We start from the raw sequence: 15483 nt of genomic DNA, 5'->3' as shown, positions 1-15483 counted from the left end.
TCCTGAGCCACAATCTTGGACCTCAAGATTAGACTGTCCTGTGGCATATCTGCATTACCCAAGTGCACTCTGAAGGCCAGAAACATGACACAGCACAACTTTTGGGAAACTAACTGCCACAAACATGAACCATCACCAGCATCATAGCACAGGAGTTCCTCGCCGTTGGTACGCTTCTGGTTACTGGTGAGATGAATTCCAAGTTCCATGGCGTGACATTGTCTGTGTAAAAACAGAACGACGAATACTCTCTCATATCCTCAAACCTTTCCAGTCTGCTCTGAATGAGGTCAGTGTTTCCTTAATTCCTCCATAATATACAATCCATTCTATACCTCAAGCACTATTTTAACATGAAAGAATTTCCTTTTAATTGCAAAGAAATGAATTTGATCAAATGCTTCAACACCTCGGTGTCAATGTGGTTAGCAGATCAATGGACCTACTCGGTCCCCACTCCCATCCTGATAGATATTTACCTGGATAAATTCAGACTCCACATATTTCATCAGACCCAATTCATCCAATTCTTTCGTATCCGGCACTCCATAGTTGCCTGCCATGGGGGATGTGAGAGCCAGGATCTGTCCTCTGTAGCTTGGATCTGTCAGGGTCTCGGGGTAGCTAAGATATAAACAAAAAAATTCTAAACTTTAAACGTAACAGGGGAAACCTCTGAAGGTCATGAACATTTTAAGTTTTCAAAGACTGGTTTAAAATGAGTGCTACTTGTTTGACACAAAACAAATCCCATGCAACAATGAACTAAACCATTCACCTGTCTGTTGGAGATGTAAGAATGTTAATCTAGATACTGAAAACTGCTGCACATTATAACTTTAAAGATTCATTCCTGATGAAGGGCTTATGTCCGAAAAATCAATTCTCCTACTTCTCGGATGCTGCCTGAATGGCTGTGCTTTTCCAGCACCACACTTTCAACTCCACACTTTACAATGAGAATGGTCACACCAGAGTGCAGAATACCTTAGAGTCATAGAAATGTACAGCACAGAAACAGACCCTTCGGTCCAACCCGTCCATGCCGACCAGATATCCCAACCAGAGTTAGCGATCACTGGCAAACCAATGTTGTGAAAATCATACCACCAGTTATCAGCCTAACACTTTTTAGGAATGCACTGTACAACATAATGTCAGGACATCTCCGTATTCACCTTGGCTACTCCCATTCCCAGCTGTGCTGCTGATAGCCAATAGCCTGTTGGGAAAACAGGTGTGTTCTTAGCAAGACCTCGCCTTTGGCATCACTGACTGAGCTGCAGAAACAACTCTGAGCCAGCAGACTCTGACTAGAGATACTTGGCACAACCAGAACACTAGCATCGGCAAAGCTGGTTGAAGTCATAGGGTCCTAGAGATGCACAAGTCCAACCTGTCCATGCCAACCAGATATCCCAATCCAATCTAGTCCCACCTGCCAGCACCCGGCCCATATCCCTCCAAACCCTTCCTATTCACATACCCATCCAAATGCCTCTTAAATGTTGCAATTGTACCAGCCTCCACCACATCCTCTGGCAGCTCATTCCATACAAGTACCACCCTCTGCGTGAAAAAGTTGCCCCTTAGGTCTCTTTTATATCTTTCCCCTCTCACCCTAAACCTATGCCCTCTAGTTCTGGATTCCCCGAATCCAGGGAAAAGATTTTGCCTATTTACCCTATCCATGTTCCTCATAATTTTGTAAACTTCTATAAGATCTCCCCTCAGCCTCCGACACTCCAGTGAAACTGCCCCAGCCTGTTCAGCCTCTCCCTGTAGCTCAAATCCTCCAACCCTGGCAACATCCTTGTGAATCTTTTCTGAACCCTTTCAAGTTTTACAACATCTTTCCGATAGGAAGGAGACCAGAATTGCACGCAATATTCCAACAGTAGCCTAACCAATGTTCTGTACAGCCATCACAACATGACCTCCCAACTCCTGTACTCAATACTCTGACCTATAAAGGAAAGCATACCAAACGCCTTCTTCACGATCCTATCTACCTGCAACTCCACTTTCAAGGAGCTATGAACCTGCATTCCAAGGTCTCTTTGTTCAGCAACACTCCCTAGAATCTTACCATTAAGTGTATAAGTCCTGCTAAGATTTGCTTTCCCAAAATGCAGGACCATGCATTTATCTAAATTAAACTCCATCTGCCACTTCTCAGCCCATTGGCCCATCTGGTCCAGATTCTGTTGTAATCAGAGGTAACCCTCTTCGCTGTCCATTACACTTCCAATTTTGGCATCATCTGCAAACTTACTAACTATACCTCTTGTGCTCGCATCCAAATCATTTATGTAAGTGACAAGGTGTAGAGGACCCAGCACCGATCCTTGTGGCACTCCACTGGTCACAGGCCTCCAGTCTGAAAAACGACACTCCACCACCACCCTCAGTCTTCTAACTTTGAGCCAGTTCTGTATCCAAATGGCTAGTTCTCCTTGTATTCCATGAGATCTAACCTTGCTAATCAGCCTTCCCTGGGGAACCTTGTTGAACACCTTACTGAAGTCCATATAGATCACATCTACTGCTCTGCCCTCATCAATCTTCTTTATTACTTCTTCAAAAAAAATCAACGAAGTTTGTGAGACATGATTTCCCATGCACAAAGCCATGTTGATTATCCCTAATCAGTCAGTCAAATGGAATCAGGTGGCAACTCCACTGGTTGGAGTCATACCTGGCACACAGGAAGACTGTTGTGGTTGGTGGAGGTCAGTCATCTCAGTTCCAGGACATCATCTCTGCAGGAGATCCTCAGGGTAGTGTCTGAGGCCCAACTGCTTCACCAATAAACTTCCCTCGATCAGGTGGTCAAAAGTAGGGATGTTCGCCAACAATAGCACAAAGTTCTGCACCATTCACAAACCCTCATACACTGCTGCAGTCCAGGACCAATTATAACAAGAGCTGGACAACATCCAGGCTTGGGCTGACAAGTATCAAATAACATACATTTGTACCATGTTCGATGGAATGGACTGGTGGAAATTGACAAATAGTTCCCATCACTGAAAGTCTTTGAGACCAGTCTCTAGATTACTTCCATTTGTAAGTTCTCCTTACATAGACACAGATCTCAGCCAGTCAGATCTGGTTTTACAAGGCCTACCCAGATAAATCTTGGAACAATGTTGGTGTTAATCCGTAATGCTAACACAATGAAAGTATAAAGGCAATCAGCATCTCAACCAACAGAGAACCTAACTACCATCTGTGAGATATTGTGTTACAGGCTATCCTTATTAACTCACTCAGCAGCTCACTGTATTCATTAATACCAGGTTCCCATTCATTCATAACCTTGACTAACCCGTTTTTTACCATAACATGGTTTCATTCATTCATTCATAAAATCGCAGTTCTACAGTATCCAAATTTAAAAACAACCCTTTCAAATCCATCACTACATTTCCACACCATATCAACTTCTGCTACAAGCAGTGTTTATCTCAGCATATAGGACATTACCATCCCCATCAAATCTCCACGAAACATTATAATATCAAACAGCCCTTACCAACCATCTCCTGGACCTGAATAGATTAAGTCCCTGTTAAATACCTTTTTACAGGGCTATTACCCCTTTAAGAAACTAACTGACAAAACAGCACTTGCATAAATGAAATTGTACGAATGAATGAAACTCATACCAACAAATTGTAAATAAATCTCGCCACACAGCTGCAGTAACCAGTTTAATATCTTTTATCCTTTTATTACGATTTCTATCTTATTTAGAGCATACAGGCCTAGCATTTTTACTAAAATTTACTAACTTAAAAGACAAAAGGGTTAACACCTAATTACGCAAGCCGAACGGACAGATGTCCTGTCAGAAGGAGCAGCCAGCATTTAGCACGTTTTAACCCAGCTCCTGTCTCCCAGGACATAATACACACACAGGTTTGAGGGGCTTATCAATAAAAAATGTAACACTACAGTAATGAGATTTTACTATATATCTTGTCAGAACTGTATTTCATGATTCTATTGGTGCCTCGAACTTGTGCTGTGATTGCTGAATAAAGAGCATATTTTCGTCACTCACTGATTTCAGTCATTATTTGAACATAATCCCACACATCCCTTAACATTTGACAGCATTACTATCACTGAATCCCCACTATTAACATTGGTCAGAAACGGAATTGGACTTGCCATATAAGCAGTGGATAGAAGACCAGACTAGAATACTGTGGCAACTAAGTCACCTCCTTACTCTCCAAAACCTGCCCACCATCTACACAGCACAAGTCAAGAGTGTGACGGAATACTCCCACATGCCTGGATTGGTGCAGCTCCTACAACACTCAAGAAGCTTGACACCATCCAGCACAAAGCAGCCCTCTTACTTGGTACCACATCCACAAACATTCACTCCCTCTATCACGTACACAGTTAGTAGCAGCAGTGTTTACCACCTACAAGATGCACTGTAGAAATTAAAGGATCCTTAGACAGCACCTTCTAAACCTACAATCGCCACCATCTAGAAGGATGAGAGCAGCAGATACATGAGAACATCACCACCTGCAAAGTTCCCCTTCAAGCCACTCATCATCCTAACTTGGAAATCACCATTCCTTCATTGTCGCTGGGACCCCCTCCCTAATGAGATTGAAAGTCAACTTGCTGCAACAGTTCAAGTTGGCAGCTCACCACTGCCTTCTCAATGGCAACGAGGGATGGGCAATAAATGTTGGCTCAGATGGTGATGCCCATATCCCACCAATACAAATAATGTATACATAGAACATTACAGTGCAGTACAGACCCTTTGGACCTTGATGTTGAGCCAACCCATGAAACCAAACGTACTTTTTCCAGAGTGAGATTAGCCAGAGTCCAACGCAGAACTATACTTTGAATATAACTGAAACAGTTTGCATAGAGTGCCTTCAGACTCGAGTACAAAGTAAAGCAGGCACTGCACAGACTTATCACATACTTATCAGATAGCAGAGCCATTGGCCTGGATTTTTATGTCGTCATTGTCTACGGGAATAGTACCAGAGGACTGGAGGATAGCGAATGTGGTCCCATTGTTCAAGAAAGGGAGTAGGGATAGCCCTAGTAACTATAGGCCAGTGAGTCTGACTTCAGTGGTGGGCAAAGTCTTAGAGAGAATGGTAAGGGATAAGATTTATGAACATCTGGGTAGGAATAACGTGATCAGGGATAGCCAGCATGGTTTTGTGAAGGGCAGGTCGTGCCTCACAAACCTTATTGAGTTCTTTGAGAAGGTGACTAAGGAAGTGGATGAGGGTAAAGCAGTAGATGTTGTGTACATGGATTTTAGTAAGGCGTTCGATAAGGTTCCCCATGGTAGGCTAATGCTAAAACTTCGGAGGTATGGCATTGAGGATACATTAGAGGTTTGGATTAGGAATTGGCTGGCTGGAAGGAGACAGAGGGTAGTAGTTGATGGATTATGTTCATCTTGGAGCGCAGTTACTAGCGGTGTACCACAAGGATCTGTTTTGGGATCATTGCTTTTTGTTATCTTTATAAATGATCTAGAGGAAGGACTTGAAAGCTGGGTAAGCAAGTTTGCGGATGACACAAAAGTCGGTGGAGTTGTGGATAGTGAGGAAGGAAGTGGTAGGTTACAGCGGGATATAGATAAGTTGCAGAGCTGGGCGGAAATGTGGCAAATGGAATTCAATGTAGCTAAGTGCGAAGTCGTTCACTTTGGTAGGAATAACAAGATGATGGATTACTGGGCTAATGGTAGGCTACTTGGTAGTGTGGATGAGCAGAGGGATCTTGGTGTCTATGTACACAGATCTCTGAAAGTTGCCACCCAGGTAAATAGTGCTGTGAGGAAGGCATATGGTGTACTGGGCTTTATTGGCAGAGGAATTGAGTTCCGGAGTCCTGAGGTCATGTTGCAGTTGTATAAGACTCTGGTGAGGCCTCATCTGGAGTATTGTGTGCAGTTTTGGTCGCCATACTATAGGAGGGATGTGGAAGCTTTAGAACGAGTGCAGAGGAGATTTACCAGGATGTTGCCTGGAATGGTAGGAAAATCTTATGACGAAAGGCTGAGGCACTTGGGGCTGTTCTCATTGGAGAAGAGAAGGTTTAGGGGAGATCTGATAGAAGTGTATAAGATGATTAGGGGTTTAGATAGGGTAGATACTAAGAACCTTTTACCACTAATGGAGTCAGGTGTTACTAGGGGACATAGCTTTAAATTAAGGGGTGGTAGGTATAGGACAGATGTTAGGGGTAGATTCTTCACACAGCGGGTTGTGAGTTCATGGAATGCCCTGCCCGTATCAGTGGTGAACTCTCCTTCTTTATGGTCATTTAAGCGGGCATTGGATAGGCATTTGGAAGTTATTGGGCTAGTATAGGTTAGGTAGGATTCGGTCGGCGCAACATCGAGGGCCGAAGGGCCTGTACTGCGCTGTATCCTTCTATGTTCTATGTATATACATATGTACCACAACTCATGCGAGCTGCCCGATTGCTGACATAGTAAATTTCAAAAATTTCTCATGACATCCTTTGTGGTCTCTGGAGGAAATGGCTGACTGAGTCTTCCTAAAATCAGGTAGAATCAAGCTCACGACAGTGGGGAATGATGGCCACCATCCTAGATTTCTACCCTGAACTGTGGCAAAATAGAAGAAAAGCAGCCTTCCACGTCATCTGAAAATGTGTTGCTGGTTAAAGCACAGCAGGTCAGGCAGCATCCAAGGAATAGGAAATTCGACGTTTCAGACATAAGCCCTTCATCCATTCCTGATGAATGAATATGCCCGAAATGTCAAATTTCCTATTCCTTGGATGCTGCCTGACCTGCTGTGCTTTAACCAGCAACACATTTTCAGCTGTGATCTCCAGCATCTGCAGACCTCATTTTTTTCCACGTCATCTGGACCAAATGACAGCAGCCACTCTGTCACTATCCTCATGCTAGAAAGCTCCCGGAGAACAGTAATCTCAACCTGAATACTCTTCATTGTGTCAAGATCTTGCTGCGAAGGTAGGTTCGGGTTCATTGTAAGGTCGGATCATCCAGTTATCCTGTACCGCACGTGGGAGTGCAAACTATTGTCTAGTCTGGTTTCAGCAAAGATGGGTTAACGTGACATGATCCCTCAAGCCCAGAGCGCACTGTGATTCTGCACTCACCCAACCAGCCCAGTGTTGAACACAACTTCGCCTGCTGTCGAATGGGGATAACCAAAGGACACGCCTTTCATTTTCGTTCCATCGTCAAGGATCACATGTGCTGTCTGCGCCTAGAACGAGTAAAGCATTTCCGTTAGACTGTGCTCAGGATGTAGAATGTGTGTAAGACTAAGTGCAGACATCGTCCAGTCTCGTGTTGAGTCATCCAGGTTTGTTTCCGAGCCTGTCTCACTGTAGGCCACAGACTGTGGGGCACAGAACACCAAGACAGGAAAACCGCTAACACCAGCTGGTCTAAAATCATATAAAATCATATACCTCAACCTGGGGGAGCATTTTCAAGGATTACTGAGTTTTTTTTTAAACTGGTGCAGTGTTATTACTTGAATTCCACAGAAACTCCTCAAAATGAAAAGGTACAGACATTAGATGTAGAAGCAGAAGTAGGCCATTCAGTCCATAGAGCCTTCTCTGCCATTCAATGAGATCATAGCTGATGTCCTCATCCTCAACTCCACTTTCCTGCCTTTTCCCTATAACCCTCAATTCCCATCTTGATTAAAAAATGTCTATCTCAGCCCCAAATATACAAGTGAGCCAGTCTCAACAGGTTTCTGTGGTAAAGAATTCCACAGATTCACTATCCTCAGGAGAAATTTCTCCTCACCTCTCTCCTAACTGGGCAACACACTTAAGTGGGCGGCACGGTGGCTCAGTAGTTAGCACTGCTACTTCACAGCGCCAGGGACTCAGGTTTGATTCCCACCTCGGGTGACCGTCTGTGTGGAGTTTGCAAGTTCTCCCGGTGTCTGCGTTCATTTCCTCCGGGTGTTCTGGTTTCCTCCCACAGTCCAAAGATATGCAGGTCAGGTGAAATGGCCAAGGGTAGGTATGGGGTGCAGGAAATGGGTCTGGGTGGGTTGCTCTTTGGGGGGTCAGTGTGGACTTGTTAGGCCGAAGGGCCTGTTTGCATACTTTAGGGAATCTAATCTAAGATTCTATCCTTTGGTCCAAGACTCCTTTAAAAGGGGAAACATCTACTCTGTCAAGTTCCATAAGAATATTATATGTTTCACTAATGTCTCTTCTATATTCCAACAAGTATAACCTAATCAACCTCTCCTCATAAGACAGTCCTTCCAAACCAACTGTCAGCCTATAGTGAACCATTTCTGGTCAGCCTCCATTGCTGGTATATCTTTTCTTCCATAAAAGAGGCCACAAACTGTTCATAGTTGGCAGCACAGTGGCACAGTGGTTAGCACTGCTGCCTCACAGCACCAGAGACCCGGATTCAATTCCCGCCTCAGGCAATCGTCTGTGTGGAGTTTGCACATTCTCCCAGTGTCTGCATGAGTTTCCTCCGGGTGCTCCGGTTTCCTCCCACAGTCCAAAGATGTGCAGGTCAGGTGAACTGGCCATGCTAAATTGCTCATAGTGTTAGGTGAAGGGGTAAATGTAGGGGAATGGGTCTGTGTGGATTTGTTGGGCTGAAGAGCCTGTTTCCACACTGTAAGTAATCTAATCTAAGAAGTATTCCAACTTTACTCTAGCTACTGCCTTTTACAGGTTTCAGAAAGACCTCCCTACTGACTGCCGTACTCCATTCCTTGGGAAATAAACGCCAAATCATTGCATCTGCCTCCTTCATCAGCCAAACTTTCCTTTTTCCTGAATACTCTGCTAGATTAACTAAGTCAACATTCCCTTTAAAACTACTCTTTTCTATTGTCAATTATTTATTTATTTTCGCATGCTTGCCCACCACTCCTCCTTTGTCGGAAACAGGAGGAGGTGACCCAGCCCATCAGTCAAGCAATCTGGTCAGTTTTGCTTCCCTGCTTGATCCCTGGAAGCTGATTGGCTCTTGAGCTAGGAAGCCAGTCACATTTCCTTTCAGAATCACTGGTCAAATATTCTAAATGAGCAGGAAGTCCCAATACCACCATTGTTGGTGGGTAAAAAGGTTCTCCCTCATATCTTCAGTATTAAGTAGATCCTTCAAAACCTGCACTAGAGGCTCTAAAGCCCTGCGATAGGACAAAACATGCTTCTCGTAGGCTTCTGTGCCCTGCCTGGAGAGAAATCCCTGGGATTAGAATAGCTAGAACGTTATTTTTGACGGGCAGAGATGCAATGGGATAAAAGAGCCTTTTTCTGTGCTGTAGATCTCTAATGTTTCACCATAGGGCACTGCCAATTGATCAGACCAGTCCCAGTAAAGACAGACCCGGGAAGTGGACACTGCCAGTACTTTAGCTGGGCCCCACTAGATATACCAGGTGGAAGAATCGAACCAGAGCCCCTGGTGCAGTGCTTACCACTGAGCCACTGTGCCACCCTAGTTTCAACAAGCCCCTACACAACTGAAGCAAGACTTCACTATTCCGGCACTCAAATTTCCTTGTCATAAAAATTAGCATTCCATTAGCCTTTTTAACAACTTGCTGCACCTGCATGATAGTTTTCAGTGACTTATTGAAAAGGACAACTTGGCATATTTACACTTTCCTACCTGTTAGTATGTAAGAAATACTCTGTACATCTGTTCCTCCTACCAAAGTGGAAAACCTCATTTTTCCACATTATATTCCATCTGACAAAACTCCCCTTTCATATCAATTGCTATGACAGAAACAAAAGCAGTTTTATTTTTCTCTTCGCTTGCCCTCAGCTTAATTCTTTCAACCTGGTTGACACTTGAAGAATTTACCCGACAAGTGTCATAGCGCATCTTTCATTGTATTATTATATTCTCCATTTCACTCAACTGTCTCGATATTTCATCTTTGTTCGAACGTACCCAGACTGTACCTGTGGCACCTCCTCCTGAAAGACCACCCATTGTTCTGTTAGAAATCTTCCTATCAGTCTCCGGTTTCATTTTACACTGGCTAGACTCCCTCTCATTCTATTGACATTATCTCCCAATTTGAAGGCAGCCTTGGTTTTCTCCATTACAAAACTAAACTTTATCATGCAATGATTACTCCTTTCCAAGTGTTCCTCAACAGACACTTGGTTCATTCACTCCAGCTCATTCCCCAAAACCAGATCCAGCAAAGCTTCCTCCCTAGTTGTACCAAGAACATATTGGTCAAGACCCTTCTCCTGAACACAGTTCTGAAATTCCTCCCCCATTTTACTTTTTATATTATACCAGTTAAGATTTGGGTAGCTAAAGCTCCCAATATCAACACTATGTAGTTTCTGGTTGTCTCTCCGATTTCAGAAAGATTTGTTCCTTGATCTCTCATTACTTGGAGGCACACAGATGACTCCAGTAGCATAATCATCTTCATTTTGCTTCTCATCTCTGAATAATAGGATTCTGCCCCTGCCCTCCCAAATACAACCCCTCTTTCCAAATTTAAAATGGCTTCCTGTGTCACAACATCCCTCTCTTCTCTCCCTTTGTCTCGTCTGAAGATTTGGCACTGGCAATAATTTCCAAGCCAGGATGGTGAGTGCTTGGAGGGAAACTTGCACATGGTGACATTCCCATGTACCTGTTGCAGAAATTTTTTAAAAGAAGGGTATTATGCGTTGGAGGGAAGACTGGAATGTAGTTCAGTGGCACCTGTTCACAGGGTTTGCGGAGATGATTCTTTTGCTCAACTGAACATGACATCTCAAGTCATTCTACTCCAGATACTTTCACTTGCTTGCAGAAGGCACAGGGTGACTCATTCAAGCTTACAAAAAGGTCTCTGATGTTTTCATTAAAAGTCACAGCAACTGATAATGGGAAATAAACTGGCCTCCTTCAGGTTTGAGATGCTTTTGATTGCAGTGTAAAAATACAGCTCCTTTTCTGACTCAAACATTCACACCTCCAAAGTGTTCAACATCCTGGGAGTCAGAGGCACAGATATACAGCATGGAAACAGATCCTTCGGTCCAACTCGTCCATGCTGACTAGATAACCCAACCCAATCTAGTCCCACCTGCCAGCACCCAGCCCATACCCCTCCAAATCCTTCCTATTCATATACCCATGCAAATGCCTCTTAAATGTTGACTCCATTACTTCCTCTGGCAGCTCATTCCATATACACACCACCCTCTGCGTGAGGTCCCTTTTATATCTTCTCCCTCTCATTCTAAACCCATGCCTCTAGTTCGGGACTCCTCCACCCCAGGGAAAAGACTGTCTATTTGTCCTATCTGTACCCCTCATGCTTTCATAAACCACTATAAGGTCACCCTTCGGCCTCCACCACTCCAAGGAAAACAGCCCCAGCCTATTCAACCTCTTTCAAATCCTCCAACCCTGGCAACATCCTTGTAAATCTTTTCTGAACCCGTTCATGTTTCACAACATCTTCCCGATAGGAAGAAGACCAGAATTACACACAATATTCCAACAGTGGCCTAACCAATGTCCTGTACAGCTGCAACATGACCTCCCAACTCCTCCACTCAATACTTTGACCAGTAAAGGAAAGCATACCAAATGCATTCTTCACTATCCTATCTACATGTGATTCCACTTTCAAGGAGCGATGAACCTGCACTCCAAGGTCTCTTTGTTCAGCTACACTCCCTAGGATCTTACCATTAAGTGTATAAGTCCTGCTAAGATTTGCTTTCCCAAAATGCAGCACCTCACATTTATCTAAACTAAATTCCATCTGCCACTCCTCAGCCCATTGGCCCATCTGATCAAGATCTCATTGTAATCGGAAGTAACCCTCTTCGCTGTCCACTACACCTCCCATTTTGGTGACATGTGCAAACTTATTAACTGTACCTCTTATGCTCGCATCTAAGTTGTTTGTATAAAATGACGAAAAGTAGAGGACCCAGCACTGATCCTTATGGCACTACACTGGACACAGGCCTCCAGTCTGAAAAACAACCCTCTGTCTTCTACCTTTAAGCTAGTTCTGTATCCAAATGGCTAGTTCTCCCTGTATTCCATGAGATCTAGCCTTGTTAAGCAGTCCACCCATGGGGAACCATGTCGAATGCCTTATTGAAGTCCATATAGATCACATCCACCGCTCTGCCCTCATCAATCCTCTTCGTTAATCTTCAAAAAACTCAATCAAGTTTGTGAGACATGATTTCCTGCACACAAAGCCATGTTGACTATCCCTAATCAGTCCTTGCCTTTCCAAATACATAGAGGAGAAAGTGAGGACTGCAGATGCTGGAGATCAGAGCTGAAAAAGTGTTGCTGGAAAAGCGTAGCAGGTCAGGCAGCATCCAAGGAGTAGGAGAATCGACGTTTCGGGCATGAGCCCTTCTGTACATGCTGTCCCTCAGGATTCCCTCCAACAACTTGCCCACCACCGATGCCAGGCTCACTGGTCAATAGTTCTCTGGCTTGTCTTTACACCCTTCTTAAACAGTGGCACCATATTAGCCAACCTCCAGTCTACCGGCACTTCACCTGTGACTAACGATGATACAAATATCTCAGCATGGGGCCCAGTAATCACTTCCATAGCTTCCCACAGAGCACTAGGGTATACTTGATCGGTCCTGGGGATGTATCCACTTTTGTGGATTTCAAGACATTAGGCGCTTCCTCTTCTGTAATATGGACATTTTTTCAAGATGTCACCATCTATTATCCTACATTCTTCTATATCTTCCATGTCCTTTTCCACAGTAAACACTGATGAAAAATGCCCGTTTAGCATCTCTCCCATCTCCTGTGGCTTTAAACAAAGGCCACCTTGCTGATCTTTGAGGGGCCCTATTCTCTCCCAAGTTAACCTTTTGCCCTTAATGTATTTTAAAAACCCCTTTGGATTCTCCTTCTATTTGCCAAAGCTATCTCACATCCACTTTTTGCCCTCCTAATTTCCCTCTTAAGTATATTCCTACTTCCTTTAGACTCTTCTAATGATTCATTTGGTCTGCCCTGTCTATACCTGACATATGCTTCCTTCTTGTTCTTAACCAAACCTTCAATTTCTCTAGTTGAAAATGTGTTGCTGGAAAAGCGCAGCAGGTCAGGCAGCATCCAAGGAGCAGGAAGGGCTCATGCCCGAAATGTCGACTCTCCTGTTCCTTGGATGCTACCTGACCTGCTGCGCTTTTCTAGCAACACATTTTCAGCTCTGATCTCCAGCATCTGCAGTCCCCACTTTCTCCTCAGTTTCTCTAATCATGCAGCATTTCCCATATTAACCAAACATTCCCTTCACCCTAACAGGAATATACTGTCTCTAGACTGTCGTTATCTCATTTTTAAAGGCTTCCCATTTTCCAGCCATCCCTTTACCCGCGAACATCTGCCCCCAATCAGCTATTGTAAGTTCTAGTCTAATACCGTCAAAATTGGCCTTCCTCCAATTTAGAACTTCAACTTTTAGATCTGGTCTATCCTTTACAAAAACTGTTTTTAAACTAATAGAATTATGGTCACTGGCCCCAAAGTGCTACCCACTGACACCTCAGTCACTTGCCCTGCCTTATTTCCCAAGAGTAGGTCAAGTTTTGCACCTTCTCTAGTAGGTACCTCCCCACATTGAATCAGAAAACTTTCCTGTACACACTTAAATTCCTCTCCATCTAAACCCTTAACACTCTGGCGGTCTCAGTCTATGTTTGGAAAGTTAAAATCTCCTGCCTTAACCACCCTATTATTCTTACAGATAATGGAGATCTCCTTACAAATCTATTTCTCCATGTCCCTCTGACTATTAGGGGATCTATAATACAATCCCAATAAGGTGGTCATCCCTTTCTTATTTCTCAGTCCAACCCAAATAACGTCCCTGGATGTATTTCCGGGAATATCCTCTCTCAGTATAACTGTAATGCTATCCCTTATCAAAAATACCTTTCCTATTCATGTATCCATTCAAATGTCTTTTAAATGTTGTAACTGAACCTGCATCGACCACATCTTCTAGGAGTTCGTTCCACATACAAACCACACTGTGAAAGATGACAGTCAGGTCCCTTTCAAATATTTCTCCTCACACCTTAAAAATATGCAGCTTAGTTTTGAACTCTCCCACCCTCAGAGAGATCTTTGCTATTCACCTTATCTATGCTTCTCATGATTTTATGAACCTCCATAATTGCATATAATTATACATAAATAGCAGCAAGACATCCCTGCACTTCTTCTCAAATCCTCTTTCAATGAAGGTCAACATTCCATCTGCCTTCCTTTCTGCCTGTTGCAGCTGGCCACTTGCTTACAGCAACTGGTCTACAAGGTCACCCAGGTCCTCATTGCGCCTCTCTCTTTCCCAATGTATCACCAATTGGTTAATAAGCTGCCTTCCTGTTGATTGTTCCAAATTCACATTTATCCATGTTGTGCTTCATCTGCCATGTACTCACCCACTCAGACAACTTGCATTAATCCACTGAAGCATCTCTGCATCCTCCCCCATTCCCCCTCCAACCCAACTTAGTGTCATCTCATTTTTTTAAAAAATTACTTTTTGCTTCCTATCTGCCAGCCAGTCTCTATCCAGGTCAGTATGATGATGCTGTCACTTTAAAATGGTTACTTTGTCTTGGGTTTTTATTGAGAGAGGAGCATAAAGGCAGAAGTGCTGACGTGGCTAGGGAGCTAGTCTGAATCAACAGTCTTTAGGACTTGCTTTTAAAAAACAGTTTAACAATGGAAAGTGAGCAGCCAGTTCTCCTAGTTCAGGATTTCTAGTTTTTGTTTTAAGCAATGGCAGTCATCAGATGTTTGAGTCCAGAAACGTTGCAAGCTTCAATAAATGATACCTAACTGAATCTTCTCTGGATGTTGTTCGCTCCTGCCTGTTAGAATCAGTGTTTGAATTTACCTTTTTACCAAGGGGTGCATTTATGGGATGTTACTATAATGGAACAGTTAATTAGTTAAGTCACTGTATCAAGTACTCTGCAGTTTTCCAATAGCTAACTAATTCTAAATTTCGCTTTCTTGTGTTTACGCTTGAACTATTGAGTTTAAATAAATTGTGCTTTGCTTGATGCAGTGGTTTTGACTAGTTACATCACACTTGGAACACCGGCTTCACATTTACCTTTAAAATAAAGAAAGAGGTGGTTCTAGGCTATGTTGACACTTCAGTCTCTTCTGTGGTTTTCTGAAAGTCCAAGTGAACTATATCCACCGATTCCCCATCATGACTCTACTGCTTCCATCCCCAATATATTTATCAAGCATGATTTCCTTTTTGTAAATTCATGCTAACACGATCTGATCCTATCACTGTTTTCCAAGCACTTTGCTATTAAATCTTTTAAAATTGACTGTAGCATTTGCCCCACAACCAATATAATTTTCTGTTTCTCTCTACATATTTTTAAAAAGTGGATAACATCATTCCATTTACTGAGCAAGTGTCC

The 15483-nt window shown here is 43.4% G+C and overlaps 1 protein-coding gene across 1 annotated transcript in view; it reads right to left on the bottom strand.

The window, feature by feature from the left end:
- Positions 1–15483, bottom strand: part of cps1 (carbamoyl-phosphate synthase 1, mitochondrial) — a 183387-nt gene that overhangs the window by 137948 nt on the left and 29956 nt on the right. The window contains exons 2-3 of the mRNA XM_060827706.1: positions 7165–7274; positions 480–624 (exon numbers count right to left, since the gene is read on the bottom strand). Coding sequence (XP_060683689.1) covers positions 480–624; positions 7165–7274 — 255 coding nt within the window. The remainder of the gene's footprint in view (positions 1–479; positions 625–7164; positions 7275–15483) is intronic.

Source organism: Hemiscyllium ocellatum, chromosome 7 (genome assembly GCF_020745735.1).
Source record: "Hemiscyllium ocellatum isolate sHemOce1 chromosome 7, sHemOce1.pat.X.cur, whole genome shotgun sequence".
Taxonomy (NCBI): domain Eukaryota; kingdom Metazoa; phylum Chordata; class Chondrichthyes; order Orectolobiformes; family Hemiscylliidae; genus Hemiscyllium; species Hemiscyllium ocellatum.
This window is presented reverse-complemented; position numbering and strand designations above follow the sequence as displayed.